We start from the raw sequence: 24,630 nt of genomic DNA on the forward strand, positions 1-24,630 counted from the left end.
ATGCCCCTACCTGACCAGAAACTTCGTCATTTCTTACACTCGCAGGATCAGATGCAGGTCCCTGGACGCAGTTTTCTCTTCCCTGTGTCGAGAAGGTCGAGCCTCTCCCTGCACTGCATTCTGGGAAGTGTAGTCATTAATTAGCAAACGGTCAAGCAAGCCAAGGTGCAGCGATTGAGGGCGCCGCCCCTCCCGCGCCGCCTCTTCGCCATTGGCTCCGCCCCCGGTTGCTTAGGCGACAGGAGACGCAGAATCTCGGTTGGCTGTAGGTCAGCGCGCACAGGAAGGCCGCGGGAAAGTCTTCGAGGTTTGTGCCTGGAGCTCCGCCATGGGTAGCTGTGACACCTCCTGTACCAGGCAGTACTGGTATGAAGCAGGACCGACAGACTTGCTGGAGCGCAAGGGCTCCCTCACGCTCCGCTCCCATGACAAGAAATACTCGAAGTGCGTGTTGGTGGATTCCTGGTGAGCGAACTTTTCTGTATTCCTGGGCCCTGGGCCGGGGGGGGGGGGGGGGAGAGGGAGGGAGAGAGAGAGAGAGAGAGGAGAGAGAGAGAGAGAGAGAGAGAGAGAGAGAGAGAGAGAGAGAGAGAGAGAGAGAGAGAGAGAGAGAGAGAGAGAGAGAGAGAGAGAGAGAGAGAGAGAGAGAGAGAGAGAGAGAGAGAGAGAGAGAGAGAGAGAGAGAGAGAGAGAGAGAGAGAGAGGAGAGAAAGGGGGAGAGAGAAAGAGGGGGAGAGAAAGAGGGGGAGAGAGACAGAGAGAGACAGAAAGAGAGAGACAGAGAGAGAGGAGAGAGAGGAGAGAGGGAGAGAGAGAGAGAGAGAGAGGAGAGAGAGAGAGAGAGAGAGAGGAGAGAAAGGGGGAGAGAGAAAGAGGGGGAGAGAAAGAGGGGGAGAGAGACAGAGAGAGACAGAAAGAGAGAGACAGAGAGAGAGGAGAGAGAGGAGAGAGGAGAGAAAAGAAATGGGGCAGTAGAGAAAAAAATATATAGAGAGGACGAGAGGTAGGCAGGAGGAAAAAGAGGAAAGGAAGAGGAGAGAGGAAGACATAGAAAGGACAGAAAGAAGTAAAAAGACTCGAGAAAAGAAAGGAGTCCGGCGAAGTGGGAAGGAGAAAGGAAAGGAAAGAGAAACATCTTCAAAGGAGAGATGTAATGGGTGGGAATGAGGGTTGGGAGCCTGAGCAGTCTCAGGCAGCCCCAAGCACACGTGTACCTGGGTCTATGGTAACTAGCACCGTGGCCAGCAGAGAGCCCAACAAGCCAGGCAGAGGATGGAGAACAGGATGTTTGCTCTGGACTGGAACCACATTTTGAGACAAGCATTTACTTGTCTAAAAGCAGGGTCTACTTACACAATGCCTGGAAAAACGGCAAGCGGTCAATATGTGATAGCCAAACTATTTATATAGAATCACTTAATGATGAAGACTGTAGGCTCCAGTTCCCTGTGATTGTAGAATTATGGTAAGATTAAACAAGGTATTGCATGTGAAATACTTTTTTTTTTTGGAATACAATGATTAGAAATTGTTTATTGTTCTTGGCTGCAATTTTAACATCTGTGTTATTTCTTTTCATTTTCATGCTCTGTTTCTCTTTTCATTTTTAAAATTTAATTTTATTTTTATAAAGTTAACAGTAATTAGTTACATTTAATATTCAAACACCAATCTCACCACCATGTACCTTTCCCACTAAGAAAGGAAAGTGTGTGTGAAGATTGTTGTATTTCATCCTGGAACCATTTAAACCCTTGTATAAGAGATTACAAGCATGTATATTAAACCCAAACAAATGTGTGCTACTCTTGGTACATCAGTGGGGTAGAATATAAGAAGTTGCTCAAGTAATTCTGAAATTTAGAATGTGATTATACAGCAGATTCACTCATGGGTAAGGCCTACGTTGCTCTCTTCTGGGAGAGAAGTCTCTGGATCTTGGCTTATTCAGAGTCTCTGGATCTTGGCTGTTGATGAAATTATATGGCGCTAGGGCAGTTTGTGGGTGTGACTGCCAAGCTACTGAAAAACTTGAGAGCTGGTGAAATACACTTTACATATAGGCTGTCACAAAGTAAGCATAGTAGAGATTAGGACATAAACATTGATCTCAAGGAATTCCTTAAACCAGTAAAGGAGAATGTCAGTAAATTCACTATAAATATAATTTGTGAAAAATAGAGATGAGTATAAGAGAGCAAAGGTGACTAGAGAAAGTGGTGTGTGTGTATTGTGTTGTGTGTGTGTGTGTGTGTTTCTGAGCAGAGTTTAAAAAAAGAGTAGGTATCCCCACAGGTGCACCAAACAGAACAGATACATGCAGTGGAATAGTAGCAATAACACTTCAGGAAAGTACATGGTATCTTTGTTTTGGTGGTGGTTTTGGTGTTTGGGCACCACCTGGTGATACTCAGGGATCACTCCTGATGGGCTTGGGGACTATCTTGGGTGCCAGGGATTGAACCCAGGTCAGATGTGTGCAAGGTAAGTGTCTTCTCTTCTATCCATTTCATTTTGATAGTTGCCAGAAAGAATGGGCAAATGTAATTGATTATTACCATTCATGGATTCTGTATTTGTGAATTTGTATATGCTAAAATTTATGTGTAATTCCAATCAATAGTTGTAGTGCTCTTGTGATTGTTTACAGACATGTGCAGAGGAGGGTAAGTTTTGAGTTACTCCTTCTCGCTGACCCACCCCACCCTCCCAGCTGCACATTCACAGTAGAGTATAAACAAAGCAATAATCTGTTAACTGTATTTCAACTCTCATGTTCTTGTCACAGTTTTCAGTTGTGTGGTGCATGAGAATAACAGACAACATCTCCAGAGTTCCCCAAATACCTATTGCCCAGAATCTTTGCAGCACACACTTCTAAAGTGTAAAATTATAATAAGTCATGGACTACCAAGTTCCTTTTCCAAGATGCCCTCCTGAATTGCTATGCCAGAGAAACACCCACTGAGAAACACCCACTTTTTGATTTCACACAACCTTGAAACCACCTACTGACCAATTTTTAAGAATGTATATTTATGAGCTGACATAAATGTATACCTGTATTCTTTGCCACAATATTTACATTTCGGGACTTTTGTTGTTGTTGGAGGTTATTTTATTGCTAAATTGGTCTCCAAGCAAAGTGATGGTTTTCAAAGTGTTTTCTTGAGTTCATAATGCTGAAGCACTTTCTAGAGTTTTGAAGTGCAAGAAGATTGTGAAGTTCCCTTTAGAAAAGAAACATGGGTTACATGGCTCCACTGAGGTATGAAATCTAGTTGCTGCTGTGAGTTTAATGCTAATGAAACAAGGATATCCCAAGTAAGGTGACTTTAATAACTACATAAAACCATTTATTTATTGATTGGTCAATACGAATTTTACAAGAATAAGTAAAACAAAATTTTTGTGAACAGAGCCTCATAGGATCCTAATCCTGTGTTTCCTCTTAAGAGTTTTAGGCTAGTATTTGCTCATTTTGACACTATAAAACATGCCCACATGGCCACTGGGATGCAGTTGTAAGATGTGAAGCACATGCATTGCTCTGAGCTGCTTATGAAAGAGAAAACCTTATTTTTGTTTTATATCCAACCAGTCACAGGGGCCCATCCTTTCAAAAACTGAATAAGTTCAAAAGTGTAAATTTTCAAATTAATTGATCATTTTGTTTTTATATGCTTTGGTTAATATGTATGTTTATATAAGATGTATAATATATATCTCTATTGACTTATTTAAAATTTAATTTAATTTTAATCTTCTATTGCCAGTCATTTTAAAATTCTATCAATAAGCCCCTACAATAGCACACCATTTGGGTGCATTTTCAATTAAGTCCTAAAACTATGGCTAAGCAAAATTAAATTTGTAACTAAAAGAAAATCTAATTCACTTTGGATTTAATAGCCTAAACATTTGGGTGATTTCTGTGTTTCTTTCACATGGTCATATAAGTGTGTCTAATTCTATCATATATTAAAAACAGTTGTAAGCAACAGACACAATAAACTGATTTGTCCAGAATACTTTTTTTAAAAAATTTATTTATTTATTTATTTATTTTAAAAATTTTTTATTGAATCACCATGTAAATGTTACAAAGCTTTCAGGCTTAAGTGTCAGTCATACATTGAACAAACACCCATCCCTTCACCAGTGCACCTGTTCCACCACCAAGAACCCCAGTATACCTCCCATCCCACCCCCAGCCCCTGCCTGTGTGGCTGATGATTCTCACTTTACTTTCTCTTTACTTTGATTACATTCAATATTTCAACAGAAAACTCACTATTATTACTTGGAATTTTCCCCCAATAATCAGACCTGCTGAAAAGACAGTATTTGATAATTTGTTTTCCATTGCTGAGAATGAAGAGCATATGAGGTCGCGCAGCCACAACAGCAGCTGCGCAATTTTGGATTTCTGGTATTTTAGTATCTAAGTCCAGAGAAATTTCTGCCAGAAATTGCATCGTTGCAAGCTTGTACCTCTCTGTAGTGGGAGTTATAAGATGGCGGTCGCCACACCACCAACTGGGAAAAGGAAAAACTGAGAGAGAAAACCTTTCCCCTTCTGGGGCAGCACGGGTCTGTAGCTTAGTTAGAGGCATTTCTGCAAGAAGCTGCGGGTGCTGAAAGTGGTTAGTTGGCCTCCGGGATCATGGGCATTCAGCAACGGAGAGCCCGGACATGTGGGATAAAATATTGCCAAGGAGACTTATCTTCTATAAAGCTGGCATGGTGAATAGGGAGCCACAGAACTTTCCCCAGATCTTGATGTTTTTGAATGAGAGATGCTTTTCATAAAAGTTAATCATTCCTGTTAACTTTTCCAAAAAGTTAACAGGAGCGATGACTTAGCTGGAGCGATAGCTCAGTGGGTAGGGCTTTTACCTTGCACACAGCCGATCCAGTATGTATTCCTCCATCCCTCACAGAGAGCCCGGCAAGCTACCAAGAGTATCCCGCCCGTACAGCAGAGCCTGGCAGCTCCCCGTGGTGTATTTGATATGCCAAAAACAGGAACAACAGGTCTCACAATGGAGATGTTACTGGTGCCCACTTGAGCAAATCAATGAACAATAGGAGGACAGTGCTACATGCTAACCTTTCCTGTACCTTCTTGTAGCACTTATGAAGTCATAGCATAAGGTAATTATATTAGAAATTCTCAGTGAAGACAAAATATTCCCTTGGAATATCTTGTCCCTTACTAAAATAATGGAATAGTAAAATCCAAAACAACCAAACTTTCCCTGGATATATTTTTTTGTACAAGAAAAGTTATTTTATTTTTGTTTTGGAGTCACATCTCGCAGTGCTTGGGGGCTACTTCCAGTGGTGTTCAGTGTAGCATGTGGTGCTGGGGATCAAACCCATACCTACTTGCATGCAATTCACTGAATGCCCACAGCCTGTTGAATCATCTCTCTGGCCCTCGTATTTTATTTATTTAATTTTTCTTTAGTTACCTCCTCTGTAACCAAACAGACATATAGTAATGAGTGATAATAATTTAAAGTAAAATAATTCCAGTCTCCATGGTGACACTCATGCTCTAGTTTCCATGGCGATAAAGAGTTTTAAGGCTCAGGTTAATTATATATACTTGTAACTTTAATTACTTCTCTCTCTTGCTTAAGCCAAAGTAAAAGAACGTGGGAAATTTATCTCTGTCTCCCCAACATACAAACGGAAGAAAATGAAGATGTCATAATTGTGGGATAGGGAATATAATAGATTTTTTCCCTTTTTCACAGTAATTTATTACATTCAGTATTCCAAGATCATTTTCACCACCATTATATCTTCCTACCACATTGTGAAATTTTCCCCTGACACCCAAAGCCTGACCCCAAAGCAGAACCTAAATAATTTATTTTGCATTGCTTGTTATGATTAATCCACTAAAATTAATCCAGAAAAGTTTCCTTAGAGGAAAGTGTGTGATGATTGTTGGATCTCACCCTGGAGCCATTAAGTCCTTGTATAAGAGATTACTAACATGTTGTTAAAGGTTGAGCCATGTGTGCTAATAAATATCACTTATATCACTTGTCATCCCATTATTCATCGATTTGCTCGAGCGGGTTCTAGTAATGTTTCTATTTGTCCCTGTTGCGTGCTAGTGTAGCCCAATGGCGTCTGCTCATTCCAGGAACATGAAGAGCCTCAAACAATTTATTCAGGGTCTTGATGAAGAAGTTTGACCATCTTGTAGGTGGGCGGCCATGAGGTCTTTTGATGTCCTGTGGATTCTAGTCGGTAACAGCTCCAGTCCAGCAGTCGTCTCTGAATCCCATTATGTGTCCAGCCCATCTGATTTTCGACATCTTGGCAAATGAGACAGTGTCCCTGATTCTTGATCTTTGACAGAGACCCCAGATTCCTTCTCTCACTTGAGTGGAACGTGATACTCCAAGCATAGCTCTTTCGATTCCTCTTTGGGATACCGTTTTTTTTAGGGCCCAGGTCTCTGAGGCATATGTCAGTACAGGAAAAACAGTGGAGTCCAAAAGATGTGCCTGGAGCCAGAGGTTCTTCATTCTCTTAACTACTTCTTCGACGCTCTTGAAGGCATTCCATGCCACTCTCTTCCTCTTGCGCAGTCCAGGTGCCAGGTCGTTTGTCATATTGAGTTCTCGACCTAGGTACAGATAACTGTTGCATTCGGAGATGTTTGTTCTGTTGAGGGCAAATGGAACATCAGGAACTAGTTCGTTTCTTTTTTTTTTTAAATCATTTATTTATTTTTTAATTAATGAGTCACAGTGAGGGTACAGTTACAGATTCACACATTTTCGTGCTTGTTTTTCCCTCATGCAATGTTCGAGAGCCCATCCCTCCACCAGTGTCCATTCTCCACCACTTATGAACCCAGTATCTCTCCCACCCCCATATTCCATCCCCCCCACCCCACTCCGCCTCTGTGGCAGAGCATTCCAATTTGTTCTCTCTCTCTCTCTCTCCTTTTGGATGTTGTGGTTTGCAATAGGGGTATTGAGTGGCCATCATGTTTAGTCTCTAGTCTACTTTCAGTGTGCTTCTCCCTCCCTGCTTGGGATTTCCTATCACATTTTACTTGGTGTTCCCTTCTCTATCTGGGATGACTTTCCCCCAGCGTGTGAGGCTAGCTTCCAAGCAATGGAGCCAACCTCCTGGTATTATATACTACTATTCTTGGGTATTAGTTTCCTACTCTGCCATTTTATATTCCACAGATGAGTGCAATCTTTCTATGTCTGTCCCTCTCTTTCTGGCTCATTTCACTTAGCATGATACTTTCCATGTTGATCCACTTAAATGCAAAGTTCATGACTTTATTTTTTCTAATAGCTGCATAGTAGGAACTAGTTCGTTTCTCATTAACATTGTCTTCGTGAGATTCAGCTGCAGTCCAACCTTTCCACACTCACGGTTGAAGTCGGCCAGCATTCGTGCCGCTTGGCTGATATGTGTAACATATCATAATATATTATAATATAAATATATATACATATATATTTTAGCCAAGATTAGTTGCCTTCTACTTTACACTCCTTCAAATGTGGTATTTATTCTTGGTATGTCAGTGGCATAAAGTATGAGATGTCACTCTAGGAATTCTAAGATTTTAAATAGGGTGATACAGATAAAATTAAATTTTTAACTGGATGTTGACTTTGGGGTCTGGAGGCATCTCTGCAGCATGTTGCTCTCTTCCAAGGTTTATTTGTGAGTCTCTGGATCATGGTCGTTAATTAGCTTATATGGCACTGGAGGCAGTTCCACGGACATGACTGCCAGGCTACCAGAAACACAGGGAGATGGGGGATTGTTGCCCATTCCCGACTCCTTGAGAGCCTGGAGATTTCAGTAAATTCCTCGTACCTGGGTTTTTCAGCAGATTCACTCATGGATGAGACTTTTTCGAGCCTGTGTGGGTTGGCCATGAGCATGGTGGTGATTGAGTTCTGGAGGTTTTTGGCTGCTGGGGCGCTGTTGGGGCAGGTGGTGGGACTCACCTGCACCCGTCTGGGTTGTCTCAAATAAGACAGCCAGGGCATTTCTGCATTGTGTTGCTCTCTTCCTCTTCCAAGGTTTATTTGTGAGTCTGGAAATGTCATAGTTTTAAAGATTTTTACACAAATTGTTTTGGGTGGATGGAAAGAAAGAAAGAGCTTTCTCTAATACTCTTTAGATCAACTCCTAGGGAGTCTATATGCATTTCAGGTACTCCATGTCACATTTACAACACACACTCACAAACAAAGATGAAAAGCCTGTCTTCAAGTAGCCACATGTTGCTGTCTGCCTCTTTGTTGAAATTCAGCAATAGTTTCCCCATTTAGTAACCTCCATCCTTTAATTTCTATCCTTTGAATTCCTTTTATTAACCTCCATCCTTTGACCTTTGATACACAGGTCCTCAATTGAAAACTTAAACTCTTATTTTGTGCTAAATTTATGTAAGTTTGATCATGTAGTTCCCACACATTCAGCACAGAATCTGAAAAGGTAGAAGAAAGATTTTGGTCTAATGAGAGTCAGGGGGAGTAAGAACATAATGGGTGCTCAATGCTTATCAAATAAATGACCAAATGAATAAGTAGGAAAAAATCCATAAATGCAATAGGAATATATAGCCTGGGAACTTACATTTATTATTCTATAAACATATTGAAAAAGGGCCTGATGTGCGATTTAGTTTTAGAACATTTGTGTGATTCCTGGTTCGTGAAGCGTCGCCAGGTGTGACCCAGAATTGGAGCTCAGAGCAGCCTCTGAACACCGCGGGGTTTGGCCCCCAGATGAAAGACAAACAAGCAAAAGTTAAAGAAAAATAAAAGATCTTGAGATGAAAAGACAACAAGATAACACAAATCCATAATAATACCAGAACTACTTTTGATAGCCATCATCATCCTAATACATTAGGATGATATTGAAGCATGTCTGGTCAGGTCTGTATAAGGGCATAATCCATTCGAGTCTAATAGGAATACCAAAGAATTTTAAAGTGGGAGCTGAACTGCTCTTACAAGTCAAAGAACTAGATTTATCAGGGACTGAGAAGTTCTAAAAATATTTTAACTTTTTAAAGGGGCTGATGATATTTATACTTTAAAGGTACTTCTATTTATTAGAGCTTTTTTGTGTTTTGTTTATTGTTTGCGGGGTGGGCACACTGGGTGGTACTTAGGGCTATACTCAGGTGGGCATCCTGGCTCTGTGCTCCAGGATCACTACTGGCAGGCTCAGGGGACCACATAGGGTGTCAGGGATAGAATCTGGGTCATACACATGGAAGGCAAGTGACTTACCCTTGTGCTCTCTCTTTAGACCCCCTATTTCTTAGTTTCAAGATAGTCCCAAGTTTCTAAATTTATTGTGTGACCACATAAGGTGATACATCAGTCGATACAAGAGTCATGGAAATATAGAGTTGGCACTGTTAGAACTGTTGTCCCGTTGTTTATCGATTTGCTCAAGTGGGCACCAGTAATGTCTCCATTGTGAGACTTGTTGGTCCTGTTTTTGGCATATCGAATACGCCACGGGTAGCTTGCCAGGCTCTGTCGTGCGGGTGGGATACTCTTGGTAGCTTGCCAGGATCTCTGAGAGGGATGGAGGAATCAAACCCGGGTCAGCCTAGAGTAAGCAACAGAATTTGGATACAACCTAGATATTTATGTAAAGTTCATTTTCAAAAACTGACACAGATTTTTAGCAGTGGGTTAAAAATTCAGAAAACAAACTTTAAATATGCCCATGAAAGTGTCTCTCTGTCTCTCTCTTTTAACAGCTTGCTCTTGCGGGAGGGATACTGGCAACATTGGTGGTGGAGAATGGGCACTGGTGGAGGGATGGGTACTAGATCATTTTATGACTGAAACATAATCATGAAAGTTTGTAAGTCTGTAACTATCTCATGATGATTCATTTAAAAAATGTATAAACATTTTTAAATTAAAACAGCTTGCTCTGTTAAAATAATATCTTTCAGAATAACACCCACTCTTTAAAAATTTATTTTTATTTTATAAATAGTTCACAATAGTTGATTACATTTAATATTCAAACACCAATCCTACCACTATTAAACCTCCCACTGCCATATTTCAGATGTTTCTATCCTGAACCCAATCCCTGCCCTAAAGCAGAACTGAAATAATATATTTTGTATTGTTAGTTATGAAAAACTACTGAAAATGCTACAAAAAAGTATTCTTAGAGGAAAGAGTGTTAAGATTGTCATATTTCACCATTATGGGGCCATTAAGCCCATCTATATGAGATCACTAACATGTTGTTAAAGGTTGAGCCTTGTGTGCTTTTATATATATATCTATATATATATATAGATATATATATATATCACTTGTATCACTTGTCATCCCGTTGCTCATGGATTTGCTTGAGCAGGCACCAGTAACGTCTCCATTTGTTCCTGTTGCGTGCTAGTGTAACCAAATGGCATCTGCTCATGCCAGGAACACGAAGAGCCTCAAACCATTCATTTAGAGCCTTGATGAACAAGTCTGACCATCTCATAGGTGTGCGGCCACGTGGTCTTTTGACATCCTGTGGAATCCAGTCAGTAACAGCTCTAGTCCAGTGGTCATCTCCAAATCACATTACGTGTTTGGCCTATCTGGTTTTCGATGCCTTGGCATCCCTGATTCTCAATTGTGGATGGAGGTCGGAACTACAGATTCCTTTTATCACTTGATTGAAACTTTTCACTTCTTCCTTGGGAGACCCGAATAGCATTCTTATCCTGTTTTCATAGGGCCCAGGTCTCTGAGGCGTATGTTAGTGCAGGAAAAACGGTGGAGTAGAAAAGATGTGCCTAGAGCCTGAGGTTCTTTGTTATTAAGAGGTTATTAAGAAGTTATTAAGAAGTTATTAAGAGGTTAATAACTTCTTAGATGCTCTAGGAGGCGTTCCATGCCGCTCTCTTCGTCCTGTGCAGGTCAGGTGCCAGGTTGTTCATCATGTTGAGTTCTCGACCTAGGTATACATAACTGCTGCATTCGGAGATGTTCGTTTCACTGAGAGCAAATGGAATGTCAAGAACAAGTTTGTTTCTCATGAACATTGTTTTCATGAGATTCAGCTGCAGTCCGACCTTTCCACAATCATGGTTGAAGTTGTCCAGCATTTGTGCCACTTGGCTAATGTTTGGTGTTATTAGAATGATATCATCAGTAAAGCTGAGGTGGTGTAGTTGCTGACCATCTATCTTCACTCCCATTCCTTCCCATTCCAGTTGTCGCATGTCGTTCTTGAGAGTGGCACTGAAAAGTTTTGGTGAAATGGTATCGCCCTGCTGAACCCCTCTATTTACGATATATATATATATATATATACGCATATATATATATATATTTTTTTAATCTGTAAAAAATATTTCTAAGATTGGTTGCCTACTACTTTGAACCCATCAAATGTGGTATGGTACTCTTAGAGTATGACTTGGGTGTGTTCTATGAAGTGTCCAGGAATAAGTTCACTTGTGGGTGAGGCTCGGCCTGAGCATGTGGAAAGTGGTTGTTAGCATGGCAGCGGTTGAGTTCTGTAGGTTTGCACCTGCTGGGACTGGGTCCCTTGGGGAGGGGAGGGCTCTCACCCACTCCCCTCTGGGGTGCTCCAAGTGAAACAGCCTTGTACGGAGTCTGGCAGCATGCTTATGGTGATCATCATGTTATACTTCCTTCCTGGAGTGAACACCCACTCTTTATGAGCACTTCCTTCACCTTAACCTTCCTCCAGTCACATGAGTGTGTATGAGAAACTGGGGATGTGAGATATTTGGGAGGTAAGGTAGTTATGAGCTCTGAACTGAGTGGGGTTTTTGTTCTCTCATCACCCTTTGTCCTGATACTGTGTCAGTAATTCTGTCATGGATCACATTGGCTTGTTGAGAAACTGATGTCTCTACATAGGTTTAGCTTCATTTGGCATTGCAGATACCCTTGATATCTTAGTATCCCCACAAGAACCTCCTCTCTCAATGTGACAGCACCACAACTGACCCACTGGATCTCAGCAATCTGACTCATTAGTGTAGACAAGAATATGCAGGGCTTCCTTCAGATTGTTGGCTCTCATTGGCTTAAACTTGTCACTCATTCCTCTACCATTTTCTAAAATATCATGCTTTAAAAGATGAATGAAAAGACTGATTGCTTTATCTCTGCTGCATCTGAGAACCACTGGATCATGTAGTTTATAGAAGCTTATAAAATTTAGACAATTCTATGTTTCCCACTCTCACTCAGAACTCAAAAATTCCATTCCCCACAAGTAAGAGTTGTTAAAGGTTTCCCTTTTTTTCCCTCACAGTGATTTCTTTTTCTTTTTAAATGAATCACCATGAGGTACAGTTACAGACTTACAAACTTTTGTGCTTACGTTTAAGTCATACAATGAACAAGTACCCATCTCTTCACCAGTGCCCATTCTCCACCACCAATGATCCCAGCATCCCTACCACCATCTCCCCACCCCACCCCACCTCTGTGACAGGGCATTCCCTTTTTCACTCTCTCCTTTTGGGTGTTGTGGTTTGCAATTTAGGTATTGAGTGGCCATCATGTTCAGTCTATAGTCTACTTTTAGCTCCGCATCTTCCATCCCAAGCGGGCCCTCCAAGCACCCTTTACTTGGTGTTCCCTTCTCTATCTGAGCTGCCTTTTCCCCAAGCATGTGAGGCCAGCTACCAAGCTGTGGAGCCATCATCCTGGTACTTATCTCTACTATTCTTGGGTGTAAGTCTCCCATTCTGTTACTTTATATTCCACAAATGAGTGCAATCTTTCTATGTCTGTCCCTCTCTTTCTGACTCATTTCAATTAACATGATACTGTCCATGTTGATCCACTTATATGCAAATTTCATGACTTCATCTTTTCTAACAGCTGCATAGTATTCCATTGTGTAGATGTACTAAGGTTTCTTTAACCAGTCTTCTGTTTTTGGGCACTCGGGTTTTTTCCAGATTCTGTCTATTGTAAACAGTGCTGCAATGAACATACAAGTACAAATGTCATTTCTACTATACTTTTTTGCATCTCTGGGATGTATTCCCAGAAGTGGTATTGTTAGGTCAAATGGGAGCTCAATTTTTAATTTTTTGAGAATCGTCCGTATTGTTTTCCAAAAGGGCTGAACCAGTCGGCATTCCCACCAGCCGTGAAGGAGAATCCCTTTCTCCCCACATCCGCGCCAACACTGGTTGTTTTTGTTCTTTTGGATGTGTGTCAGTCTCTGTGGTGTGAGATGATATGTCATTGTTGTTTTGATCTGCATCTCCCTGATAATTAGTGACTAAGAGCATTTTCTCATGTGTCTTTTAGCCATTCTGATTTCTTTTTTGAGAAAGTTTCTGTTCATTTCATTGCCCCATTTTCTGATGGAGTTGAATGTTTTCTTCTTATAGAGTACAACCAGTGCCTTGTATATCCTGATATCAACCCCTTATCAGATGGGTATTGGGTGAATATCCTTTCCCATTCTTTCTATTGTATTTATATTTTGGTCACTGTATCTTTTGAGGTGCAGAAACTTCTTAGTTTAAGATAGTCCCATTTGTTTATTTTTGTTTCCACTTGCTTGGTCAGTGATGTTTCATCTTTGAAGATACCTTTAGCTTTTTTAGTGGAGGGTTTTGCTGATTTTATCTTCAATGTGCCTTATGGATTCTGGTCTGATGTTGAGGTCTTTAATCCATTTTGATCTGAGTTTTGTATCTGGTATTAGGTAGAGGTCTGAGCCCATTTTTTTTTTTAATGTAGCTACCCAGTTTTGCCAGCACCATTTGTTAAAGAGGGTTTTCTTGCTCCACTTCACATTTCTGCTCCCTTATCAAAGATTAGATGATCATATATTTGAGGGTATGAGTCAGGATGTCAATTGTGTTCCATTGGTCTGTGTCTCTGCCTTTGTTCCAGTACCATGCTCTTTTAATTATTACCGCTTTATAGTAGTTTGAGGTTGGGGAAAGTGATGCCTCCCATCTTCTTTCCCCCAAGAATTGCTTTAGCTATTTATGGTGGTTTGTTGTTCCATATGAATTTCAGGAGTGTTTGATCCATTTATTTGAAGAATTTCATAGGTATCCTTAAAGGGATTGCATTGAATCTGTATAATGCATTGGGGAGTATCACCATTTTGAAAATGTTAATTCTCCCAATCCATGAGCAAGGGATATGTTTCTATTTCCTCATGTCCTCTTATTTTGTGACGTAGTGTTTTGTAGTTTTTTTAGTAGAGGTCCAAGAGGTTAAAGGTTTCTTATTTTTTTAATATTCCTGTCAAAACAGACCTAATTCATACAAAGGCAAACATGGATGCCTATGTTTTATTAGAGCAAGGTTATTTTAAAGGGAATTCTGTGAAAAAAAAAAGATTTACATCTGAAGTGTGTCATTGCAAGCATGTATAAACAAAAGCAGTGGTTAGTAGATTTTCACCTTTGTTTTGTTTTATTTATTTATTTTCATTTTGGGGCAACACTTAGCAGTGCTCAGGCGTTATTTCTGCCTCTGCACTCAGGAATTACTCCTGGTGGATCTTGGAGGACCATGTAGCATGCTGGGGATTGAACCTGGGTCAGCTGTGTGCAGGGCTAATGCCCTACCATTGTACTATGGCTCCAGCCCCTGATTCTCACCTTTTTTTTTTTTGAATCTACAAATATCACTTAAAAATAGAGATTGGGATGGAAAGATAGTATAGCAGATAAGGCATTTACCTTGCATTCAACTGACCAGATTCAGTCCTCAGTAGTACAAATGGTACCCTGAGCACCATCAAGAGTGATTCCTGAGCACAGTCAGGAGTAAGCCTTGAGCACAGCTGGGGGTGTCCCCCACCCCACCAACTATACACCAACAGATACAGGAAGAATTATAGTAATAATATACACAAACTGTCTTGAAAGCAGGAGTTTTAGATTGTTTGCTCTTTTATGTTTTCTCTTTGCTACTTAACAATTTCCAAAATAAACACCAATTTAAAAAATAATAATAAAAGAAAATTGCTTAAAAATTTTCTACATCATTTTCTATAACTTTTCCCCTGGAGCAAATATTCTCTAAATGATCAGAATTTAAACACTATACTTCATCTCTTTCAGTATGAGTCACTGGAAATGGTTTATTATAAGTTTTTTTAAAATATCTTTTTAATTGCTAGTTTATGTTGGATAAAAAGGATGATGCTATTCACATTCATTTGGTTTAACCACCCTTTCATTCTTGTCTGTGTTCTATAATAGTAGATCCTACACCACAGTTATTTTTAATCTAGTCTTACATTCTTGTTCCCTGTATACATATACACAGACCCACGGATGTGTTTGAATATGGTAGTTTTTTTGAGACGCACCCCATTTTCTCTGTTTCAGATGAAGTCCAGAAGACTCTGCCACCTTTTCCTCTAAGTACATTTTTTTCTTTCAATCCTACCTTCTATGAAATCCTAATAAACTTATTTTCCTGAAAACCAGTTGTTATAGTGGTGTGGTGCCATGACTTGACATCCTAACTTAAAAATTTCAGTCAACTTAACTGGCATTGGCCAAACTTAAAATAGTTTCATTTGCAAAATCTTTGTTAGCTGGTATTATAGGAGAGGAATTTCCTGTGTGGTGCCCAGAACACCACTGTCCAAATAAATAAAAAGCAGAATAAATACCTCTGCTTGTTCTAACTCCTGACTCTTGGAAGTTTCTCTCATTGAATTATAGGAACCACCTACCAGACCCCTTTCTTGTCTAAATAATGCTGTAATTCATCATAGATAGAATAATTGTTGTTTTATTTTTTAATATGGAGGTGGTCACACCTATACATACATAAATGGGTAGAACTAAATAAACCCCAGAAATTGTACAAAATTGTAAATCAATGATAAGTTGATAATTTTTTTCAAATGTAGTGTCTTTTTTTTCTACAGGCATGAAGTTAAAATTAATATGAATAGTTTTGTGCTAATACACTAAAACTTTACATGAATTAGAAAGGTCCTACAAATGTAAGTTTTAGTAAAGATGAGGAGAATTTACTAAGCTTACTAAATTTAATTTAATTTATTTATTTATTTGCTTTTTGGGTCATACCTGGCAATGCACAAGAGTTACTTCTGACTCTGCACTCAGGAATTACTCCTGGCAGTGCTCAGGGGACCTTATGGGATGCTGGGAATTGAACCCGGGTCGGCCGCGTGCAAGGCAAATGCCCTACTGCTGTGCTATTGCTCCAGCCCCAACTTACTAAATTTTAGAAAATTTAGTAAATTTTAGTAAACCTGGGGAAAGTCTGAATAGACCTATAAAAGTATGTTTTAATTCTAAGAAAGGGCATATTGACTTCATGTAAGTAAATATTATATTATAGATACTGCTTAATTATTTGCAATAATAAGTAAAATGTTGCAATAAAATTCTCTACAGATGTTAAAAAACAACTTATCAGAATATTTAATATAAGTGAAATGTTAATTTGTATTAAAAATGCATAAAATCCTCTCCCCCTCACACATACCTCTTGACAAAAACAACCAATAACAATTTAATACAATTCTAACAACTTTTTCTATTCTTTTGCCAGTCTCTCTAGGTACATGATTTAACTATATGCTTATCAAATGTTTGTCCTTTCTAAACTTTGATATAAATTTCCTGCTCTTTCCAACCTGGCTTTAACCAATGCCTGAATTTTAGATTTTTGTTAGAAAAGTACACTCCCACTTCCAGTACTGACTTCTTGTATTTGTGTATATATATATATATTTTTTTTTTGTTTGTTTGTTTGTTTGTTTTTGGGCCACACCTGGTAGTGCTTAGGGCTTGCTCTGGGCTCTGCACTCAGGATTCAATCCTGTTGATGCTGTTGGAACCATATAGGATGCCTGTGATCAATCCCAGGTTGGTTTTTGTGCAAGGCAAATACCCTACCCGCTGTACTGTTGTTCTGGCCCCTCTAGTATGGATTTCTAAGTTAAATTAGTACCAAAAATGTTAGAATGTGATATATGTGTGTATATATATATATGTGCATATATATGTCACATTTGGTGGCTGATGGGCACTTCTTCACATAGACACGTGGATGTCTTAGGCTGATGGAATCTCCATAGTGATTTTTCACCCTTTTTATACTTACTGACTTTTGAAAATTGAAGAAATATTTCACAGTCCACTAAGGCAGAAATAGAAAAAAATTAAAATAAGAATATTTATATAACAATATATCAGTACCCAGAAATGATCCAGGAAGACCAGTAAGCAGCAATAACTTTTAGTGTGTTGGTGGGAACTTGATATGAATCAATGATGGTTCTTGGACCAGCAGCTGAAGCCACTGCTCTAGAAAGTCATCAGTTGGTCAAATGGGACAAAATAAAGAGTTGAGAAATGTACAAGAGCTTTCACTGTCTTAATGCAGAAATAATATATTATTTTGTTTGTTTTTGGTTTGGGACAATACCTGCAGTGCTCAGGGATCACTTTTGGCAGCGTTGGGGAACCATATGGAATGCTGGGGTTTGAACCCGGAGTAGCTGTGTGCAAGGCAAATGCCACATATGCTGTACTATTGCTCTGGTCTCTCCTGATTATTTTAAAAATTAAATTATATCTTTGAAGTAAAATAGTTGCTCTCTTCTGAGATTCATTTGTACATCTGGATGATGGCGCTTAATGCACTTAAATGACACCCAGAAGTAGTTTGTGGGCATGACTTCTAAGAAAAGCTTTCTCGACTCTGAAAGCCTGGAGGTTTCAGTCACATGTCCCACATACCTGCATTTTTCAGCGGCTTCAATCTCATGTGTGATTGAAAAGGTTGGGATGAGCTTGAGAAGGTTGGCTGTGAGCGTGGCGGTGATTGGGTTCTGGAGGTTTGTGGCTGCAGGGGTTCTTTTGGGGCAGGTGGAGTTTCTCCTTTACTGAGTTTCTCCTTTACTGAGGGTAATCACTCTTATCTAGGTAGTGCTGCAGTTGATTGTTGTTGTTTTCTCATTGTTGTTTTGATTTTTATTTCCTTGATATTAAGTGACAGTGAACACTTTGTTTGTTAACAAACCCTGCAGTGCTCAGGGTTTACTTTGGGCTCTGCACTCAGAGATCACTTCTGGCCGACTTGGAGGACCATATAGGATGGCAGGGATCAAACCCAGGTCAGTTGTGTGCAAGGCAGACACCTTATCTGTTGTACTATCTCTCCATTTCTGAACACATTTTTATTTGCCAACTTGCCATTAATATGTCTTCTTTGGGGAAGTGTCTGTTCATTTCCTCTCCTGGTTATGCCATGGGATTCTCTTATTTTTCTTTGCTGTTGAGCTTTGTGATGGCTTTAACAATAAGCTTTCTTTAAATATTTCTTAGTGAAACATTCTCTTAAGTATTTTTACCTGTTGTAATTTGAATTTATGGATTTAATCTAGCATTTTCCATTCTTTTCAGTGAGGGAAATGTATATAACTATGTTTTATAACATAAAAGTAAAAGTATGTAACTAAATTTATGTAATTATGGAAATGCAATTTGCTTGGCACTCTAGAATTCTCACCTCCAGTCTAGGCGATCTTGCTGAGATTTCTTGATGTGTAGCTTCTTATCTACACTTCTTTCACGTGACTTCTGCTGGACCTTGGCAGCATTGGTCACCCTTGCATATGATGTAATTGAGTGAATGACACTTCTGATTTTGCCAAATATTTATTTTTAAAGGTTTTCATTTTATTGCTTTTTGATCAATTCTTGGAAGAAAAAAAAAAAGATGCTCATTAGGGTATCTCTACTCATAATGTAAAGCCAATTTATCTTTGGATTCTGTTCCAGAAGAAAGTCTGGTTCATTTGCTTCTAATGTGAATAAAATTAATTTTTTTCAAATCAAAGAACTTCATTTTATCTACTCAGTTTGTATTTCTCACTCAGATTCACAGAAGCGTGCATTGAAGTGGACTAATAAAATCTTTGGGCACGTATCTCAAGTAATTATTTTATATTATTGAAGTCTAATACTTAAGTCATCTTAGGCATTGAAATTTATATAGGTAATTAGGTATTTAATTTTTTTTTTTGGCTGTTTGGGTCACACCTGGTGATGCTCAGGGTTACCCCTGGCTCTGCATTCAGGAATTACTGCTGGCAGTGCTTGGAGGACCATATGGGATGCTGGGGATTGAACCTGAGTCAGCTATGTGCAAGGCAAACGCCCTCCCCACTGTGCTATCGCTCCACCCATTAGGTATTTGCTTTTTGCTTTTTGTTTTGCAAGGACCCAATTACTTTTCATGACTCTGATGTCAGATATATCATCAAGGTGTTCTTTGTATTATATGTTACTATTATGTGATATATTCATTATGGTCTTTTAATTCTTTTGTTATTTATTTTTCATTTTCCCTCTTCATATCTGACAATGCTCAAAGGTCATTCCTAATGGTGCTTGAGGAATCATGAAATTCTGGGCATCTAGATAAAACATCAACATGCAAATCATGTGCTCCAAGGCCCAGAGCTGTTTCTTTGTAGGGCTCCTCTTTCACCACCCAGAATTTCTTTGAACAATCAACATAAGCTCTTCCTGGAGGATAAAATCAAAGAAACTCTGAGAAGTATAGTAGGACTGTAACATATTTGAGATGCAGTTGTTGACTCATAGAGTAACAACACCTGACCTTGGTCTGTAGAGAACGGTTTTGGCTTTCATCACCCCTGTGTGTGCCAGTTTTACCCTAATAGCATCCCAGGTGGGTTAATCAATTATAAATACATTTTAATACATTTATGTTTAGTACATTTCACTTAGATGTTTGGTTGTTGGTTGTCAATCAGACTGACAACATGTATTTAACATTACAAGTGTTAAGAAAGACAAAGGCTCCTGCTGTTGTATGCTGCTTCTTTCCTCCAAGTATCCTCTATGAACCCTCCTGCTTAAAGGACATTGTATAAAGAATATTCATAATAATGATGTATCTTGTTTACATGGCACTCACTATGTGCTGAGAAGAAAACTTAGGTCACTTTCTGTCTCAAGCAAATGATTTTCATTTTAGTGCTGTTTAGGCTTAGAAATCTGTGCCTTGCAAGGTGCAAAAATCCCGTATAGCATGAGACACATTGGAAAACAAAGTCCCTCTACATAAGTCTGAAGTGTCACCATTTCTCCCAAGGACTTAAGATTTTCTTTATGAGTGCAAATACTTTTGAAAGTTTTCATTTGTAAGTTTGACAAGTGTGCCACCAAATAACATTACTTGGGAATTTGCATCGCTTGCCCATGAAATCTTTAGAGCGGGCTGTTAAATGTTTCTTTGCAGTCTTTGATTGTATTAATTTTTTGCTTTGAGTGTGTCAAGAAATACAGTCAGCTTTCAAGGATAATTTTCTTTTAAAGTCCTGAATAACAGGTCGTTATAAAACCCAGCAGGAAAGATATGCTTTTCTTCTTATCTGGGTTTGACTTAAATAAGAAAACATAATGGCTGACAGAATAGTTAAGACTCCATTAATAATTCTAAAATTTAAAATTAATATATTCTGCCATCTGGAGTCTTAACAACTTTAATATCTTTGAAATCTGCAAAGGAAATATGTCTCTTGTAAAGTAACCAGAAGCTAAAATTCAGGTTGGATTTTCATTGTTCTTATGTCAGATATTGCTCAGAATCAATTCCCCTTTGCAATCAGTTTTATGCATATGTATGTCGAGAGGTTTCCAATTCAGCAAGTAAATTTATAAATTTTTGTTACAAAGGATTAGCATTTCTCTCTATGCATAATCACTCTATGTGTGCTTTTAAAACGTGAGCTGGGATACTCTTTTTATAGACACTTTGACAGCATTTGCTTTCAGCGTTTATATTAAGGTGACAGTAACAAAATATAACAATCATTCAATCAATTATTTAAGATTTGATGAGCATTTACAATGCTTTAGACTGATCAAGGCACTAAGATCACAAAGATGAATAAAAAAATAATTCCTGGGTTTGGAGAGCAAGCTCAAAGGGCTTGAATGTATGCTTCACATGCTGGAGGCTTGGGTTTGATTTTGAGCACTGCATGGTTCCCTGAGCATTTCTGGAAATTACCCCTAAGCACTAACCCAGGAGTAACCCATCCCTAGCACCTGGGGCATGATCCCCACCAAAATCATCATCCCTGTATCTAACTGGAAAGCAAATTCAGGAGCTTGAGATATAGTATAGTGGGTGGATCGATTGCCTTGCATGTGATTGCCTGTGGATTGAATTCTGACACCCCATATGCTCTCGCCAGGAGTAATCTCTGATGCAGAGCCAGGAGTAAGCCTCGAGCACCACTGGGTCTGGCCCCAAATCCAAATGGGTCTGTCACCCCCCCAATCATTAATGAATAATCATAATATCTTTTATATAATATAGAAGATATTTGTTGTTTTGCAATCCCGTATTTTACTTTCTCTACATAGATTTTGTAGTGTGGAATATAACTTGAAGTCTTTCCTGCTAGAAAAATCTTAGGTCCTAATGTTGTTCTTTCTTCCCCTTGGAGCTGGGAGCCAGTGATTGGGAAGTCCTGCGGGAAGGTGCAGATCCCTGCCTGTGTAGCTCTGCACAGGTTTGTTAAGACTTGCACTTACTTGGGAATTTGCTTATGTGTCCTTGAGGGGACTCACAAATACTATTTTACATGGATTGCTCCAAGACTTGTGGTAGAAAGCCCAAACTCCTCAAGGGCTCCAGAAATTGATTCTGAAGGTACAGTGACAAGACATGGCTAAAGGCTGGAAGAGACAGGAACAGGATCTGAGGGGTTTCTAGAATTGTTAAGATTGTGACCACAAAAGAAGTTGTGTACTGACTCGATACATGTTCTGCTCATTCTGGTCTTTGTCTTATGATATTCAACTAAACAGCTCTTTTAAAATAAGTTCAAGTGGCACTTTTGACAACAGCATCATGATTCCCATTTCCTGTTATTCAATTGACTACTCTGAGCTTGTTTTGTCAACCTGCTCCCAATTTCTAACTTTATTCATAGTCATACAACTTCTCCAGGAGTGTAAAGGCAACATGTTTACTCTCTTATAATTAAGGGCTGAATCAAGTAAGATTCTGTTTTATTTTGGTTCACACCTGGCTTTGCTCAGGGGTTTCTTCTGGCTCTGCACTCAGAGATCATTCCTGGTGGACTTCAGGGACCATATGTGTTGCCAGGGATTAAATCCAGGTCAGCTGAGTGCAAGGCAAGCACCTTACTTGCTATACTATCTTTCTGGCCCCTCAAATAAGATTCTGAATCTGCTGGTAGGCAGCCCTGGAGGCCCTCCTTCCAGTAAGAATGTCAGCTGTACCTACATGCTTGCCAAGCATGTAGGTACAGCATTTGCTGAAGTCAGCAGCACCGAATGCCAATGTTCAAGTTACTTTGGCCTTGAGCTGACTACTGACCAGCTGGTATCAAATATATGTCTGGGAAAATATCTGTGGAAGCTGGTCTGCAGGCCAGATCAGTTGCTGGTCAGTACTGTCCTTTTTCCTAATGTAGGTGAGGTACTCACTACAAAGACAATGTGGCAAGGTTTTTCCTGATGATGAGGTTTATTCAGTTTAAAGGTCTTGAGATTCCTTTTTTGCTAGTCTTTTGTGTTAGAGGTCTCATTAGAGTAGTAGATAGCATTTTTAATCTTTACAGTTCATGTTAAAATTAGAGTGGCAATTTTATGTTATTTGAGGGTGAGAATGATTTTTCTGTGGGGTAGAACACTTGTGACTGGGAAACACTAAGAGACTTCTCTATGCAACCCATCTCTAGAGTGCTCTCACGCTTGATACATCTGATGTCAGAAGCATCTCTGTTCAGGTGTGGTGGTGGGACCACCTGGTACAGTGTATTGTGTTTGGCAGCAGGACCGGCCTCTAGCTCGAGACCAAAAATTAGCAACCCACTTTCACCAAATGCAAAAATTTAACTGAAAAAGTATTTTCAGATTTGAACAAATGTGGATGTGATGGGCTGGGGTTGCTGTGTTTGGGTGGGTAATTTTCCCCTCCCGACTGGATAGACACTGGGCTAGAATAATATTTTCTTTTGTTTTGTTTTTGTGCCATAGCTGGTGGTGCTCAGATTTTACTCTGGCTCTGCATTCAGGGATCACTCCTGGCATGGCTTAGGGGACCATATAGAGTGCCTTACTTGCTAGAATATCTTCCGCCCTCCCTCCTTCCCTCCTTCCTTCCTTCCTTTCTCCCTCCCTCCCTCCTTCCCTTCTTCCTTCCTTCCTTCCTTCCTTCCTTCCTCCCTCCCTCCCTCCTTCCCTCCTTCCTTCCTTCCTTCCTTCCTTCCTCCCTCCCTCCCTCCTTCCCTCCTTCCTTCCTTCCTTCCTTCCTTCCTCCCTCCCTCCCTCCCTCCTTCCCTCCTTCCCTCCTTCCTTCCTTCCTTCCTTCCTTCCTTCCTTCCTTCCTTCCTTCCTTCCTTCCTTCCTTCCTTCCTTCCTTCCTTCCTTCCTTCCTCCCTCCCTCCCTCCCTCCTTCCCTCCTTCCCTCCTTCCTTCCTTCCTTCCTTCCTTCCTTCCTTCCTTCCTTCCTTCCTTCCTTCCTTCCTTCCTTCCTTCCTTCCTTCCTTCCTCCCTTCCTTCCTCCCTTTCTTCCTCCCTCTCTCCCTCCCTCCCTCCCTTCTTTCCTTCCTTCCCTCCCTCCCTCCCTCCCTCCCTCCCTCCCTCCCTCCCTCCCTCCCTCCCTCCCTCCTTCCTTCCTTCCTTCCTTCCTTCCTTCCTTCCTTCCTTCCTTCCTTCCTTCCTTCCTTCCTTCCTTCCTCCCCTCCCTCCCTCCCTCCCTCCCTCCTTCCCTTCATTCCTTCCTTCCACACCTGGCAGTACCCAGGAATTACTCCTGAATAGGATTCAGGGAACCATATGTGGTGCCAAGGATCTAACCCAGGTTGGCCATGTGCAATACAAATGCCTTAACCCCTGTACTACTGTCTGGCCCTAGAACTGTATTTTAAAAACTGCAGTCCGTTATATGTTGCGAATTCAATTTAATGGATTGATAATAGCATTAAAAATTTATAAAAGGTGAAAAGTATCCAAGGGTAAATATTGTTTTATAAAAGTATAGTTTCAATTTTATGCATGGAAACACACATATATTCTGGCTTAAGCTGTTACATTTTTCCTACTTAGGGATCTGGTCAAAAATTTTGCAAGTTATTGTTCTAGAGACCTAAGTTTTATTATATTCATTTTTTCTCATCAACAATTTTTACTACAGTGACAAGTTTATGGCAAGTTTTATGATGTCTGAATAAAATGCAGGTAGCAAGGAGAAAAAGGTTATATGTAGTATTGTAACCTTGATTAATTTTATGTATATATCGCTCACAAAAATATTACAAGGTTTATTTGATATTGAAAAGTATTTAAAATATATATCTAAAGTGTATTATAGATATATACGCAGCATTGTTATGCGTAATATTTGTACTTTTTGTTTGAGAGTGAATTTATTGATTTATTTAGTTATCAGCATTTGATTCTCAGTTGATCTTTGGGAAACTGAGGCACAAACCACTTAATTAATTAATACAATCAAGAAATTAATTAAATCTACATCATTTATACTACCCTAATGTCTTTAT

General features: G+C 39.6%; 1 protein-coding gene across 1 annotated transcript in view; it reads left to right on the forward strand.

Moving 5' to 3' along the window:
* Positions 1-287: 287 nt before the first annotated feature.
* Positions 288-24,630, forward strand: part of CFAP95 (cilia and flagella associated protein 95) — a 116,043-nt gene continuing 91,700 nt past the window's right edge. The window contains exon 1 of the mRNA XM_004600321.2: positions 288-465. Coding sequence (XP_004600378.2) covers positions 329-465 — 137 coding nt within the window. The 5' untranslated portion in view covers positions 288-328. The remainder of the gene's footprint in view (positions 466-24,630) is intronic.

The sequence above is a fragment of the Sorex araneus genome, chromosome 1 (assembly GCF_027595985.1).
Source record: "Sorex araneus isolate mSorAra2 chromosome 1, mSorAra2.pri, whole genome shotgun sequence".
NCBI lineage: Eukaryota > Metazoa > Chordata > Mammalia > Eulipotyphla > Soricidae > Sorex > Sorex araneus.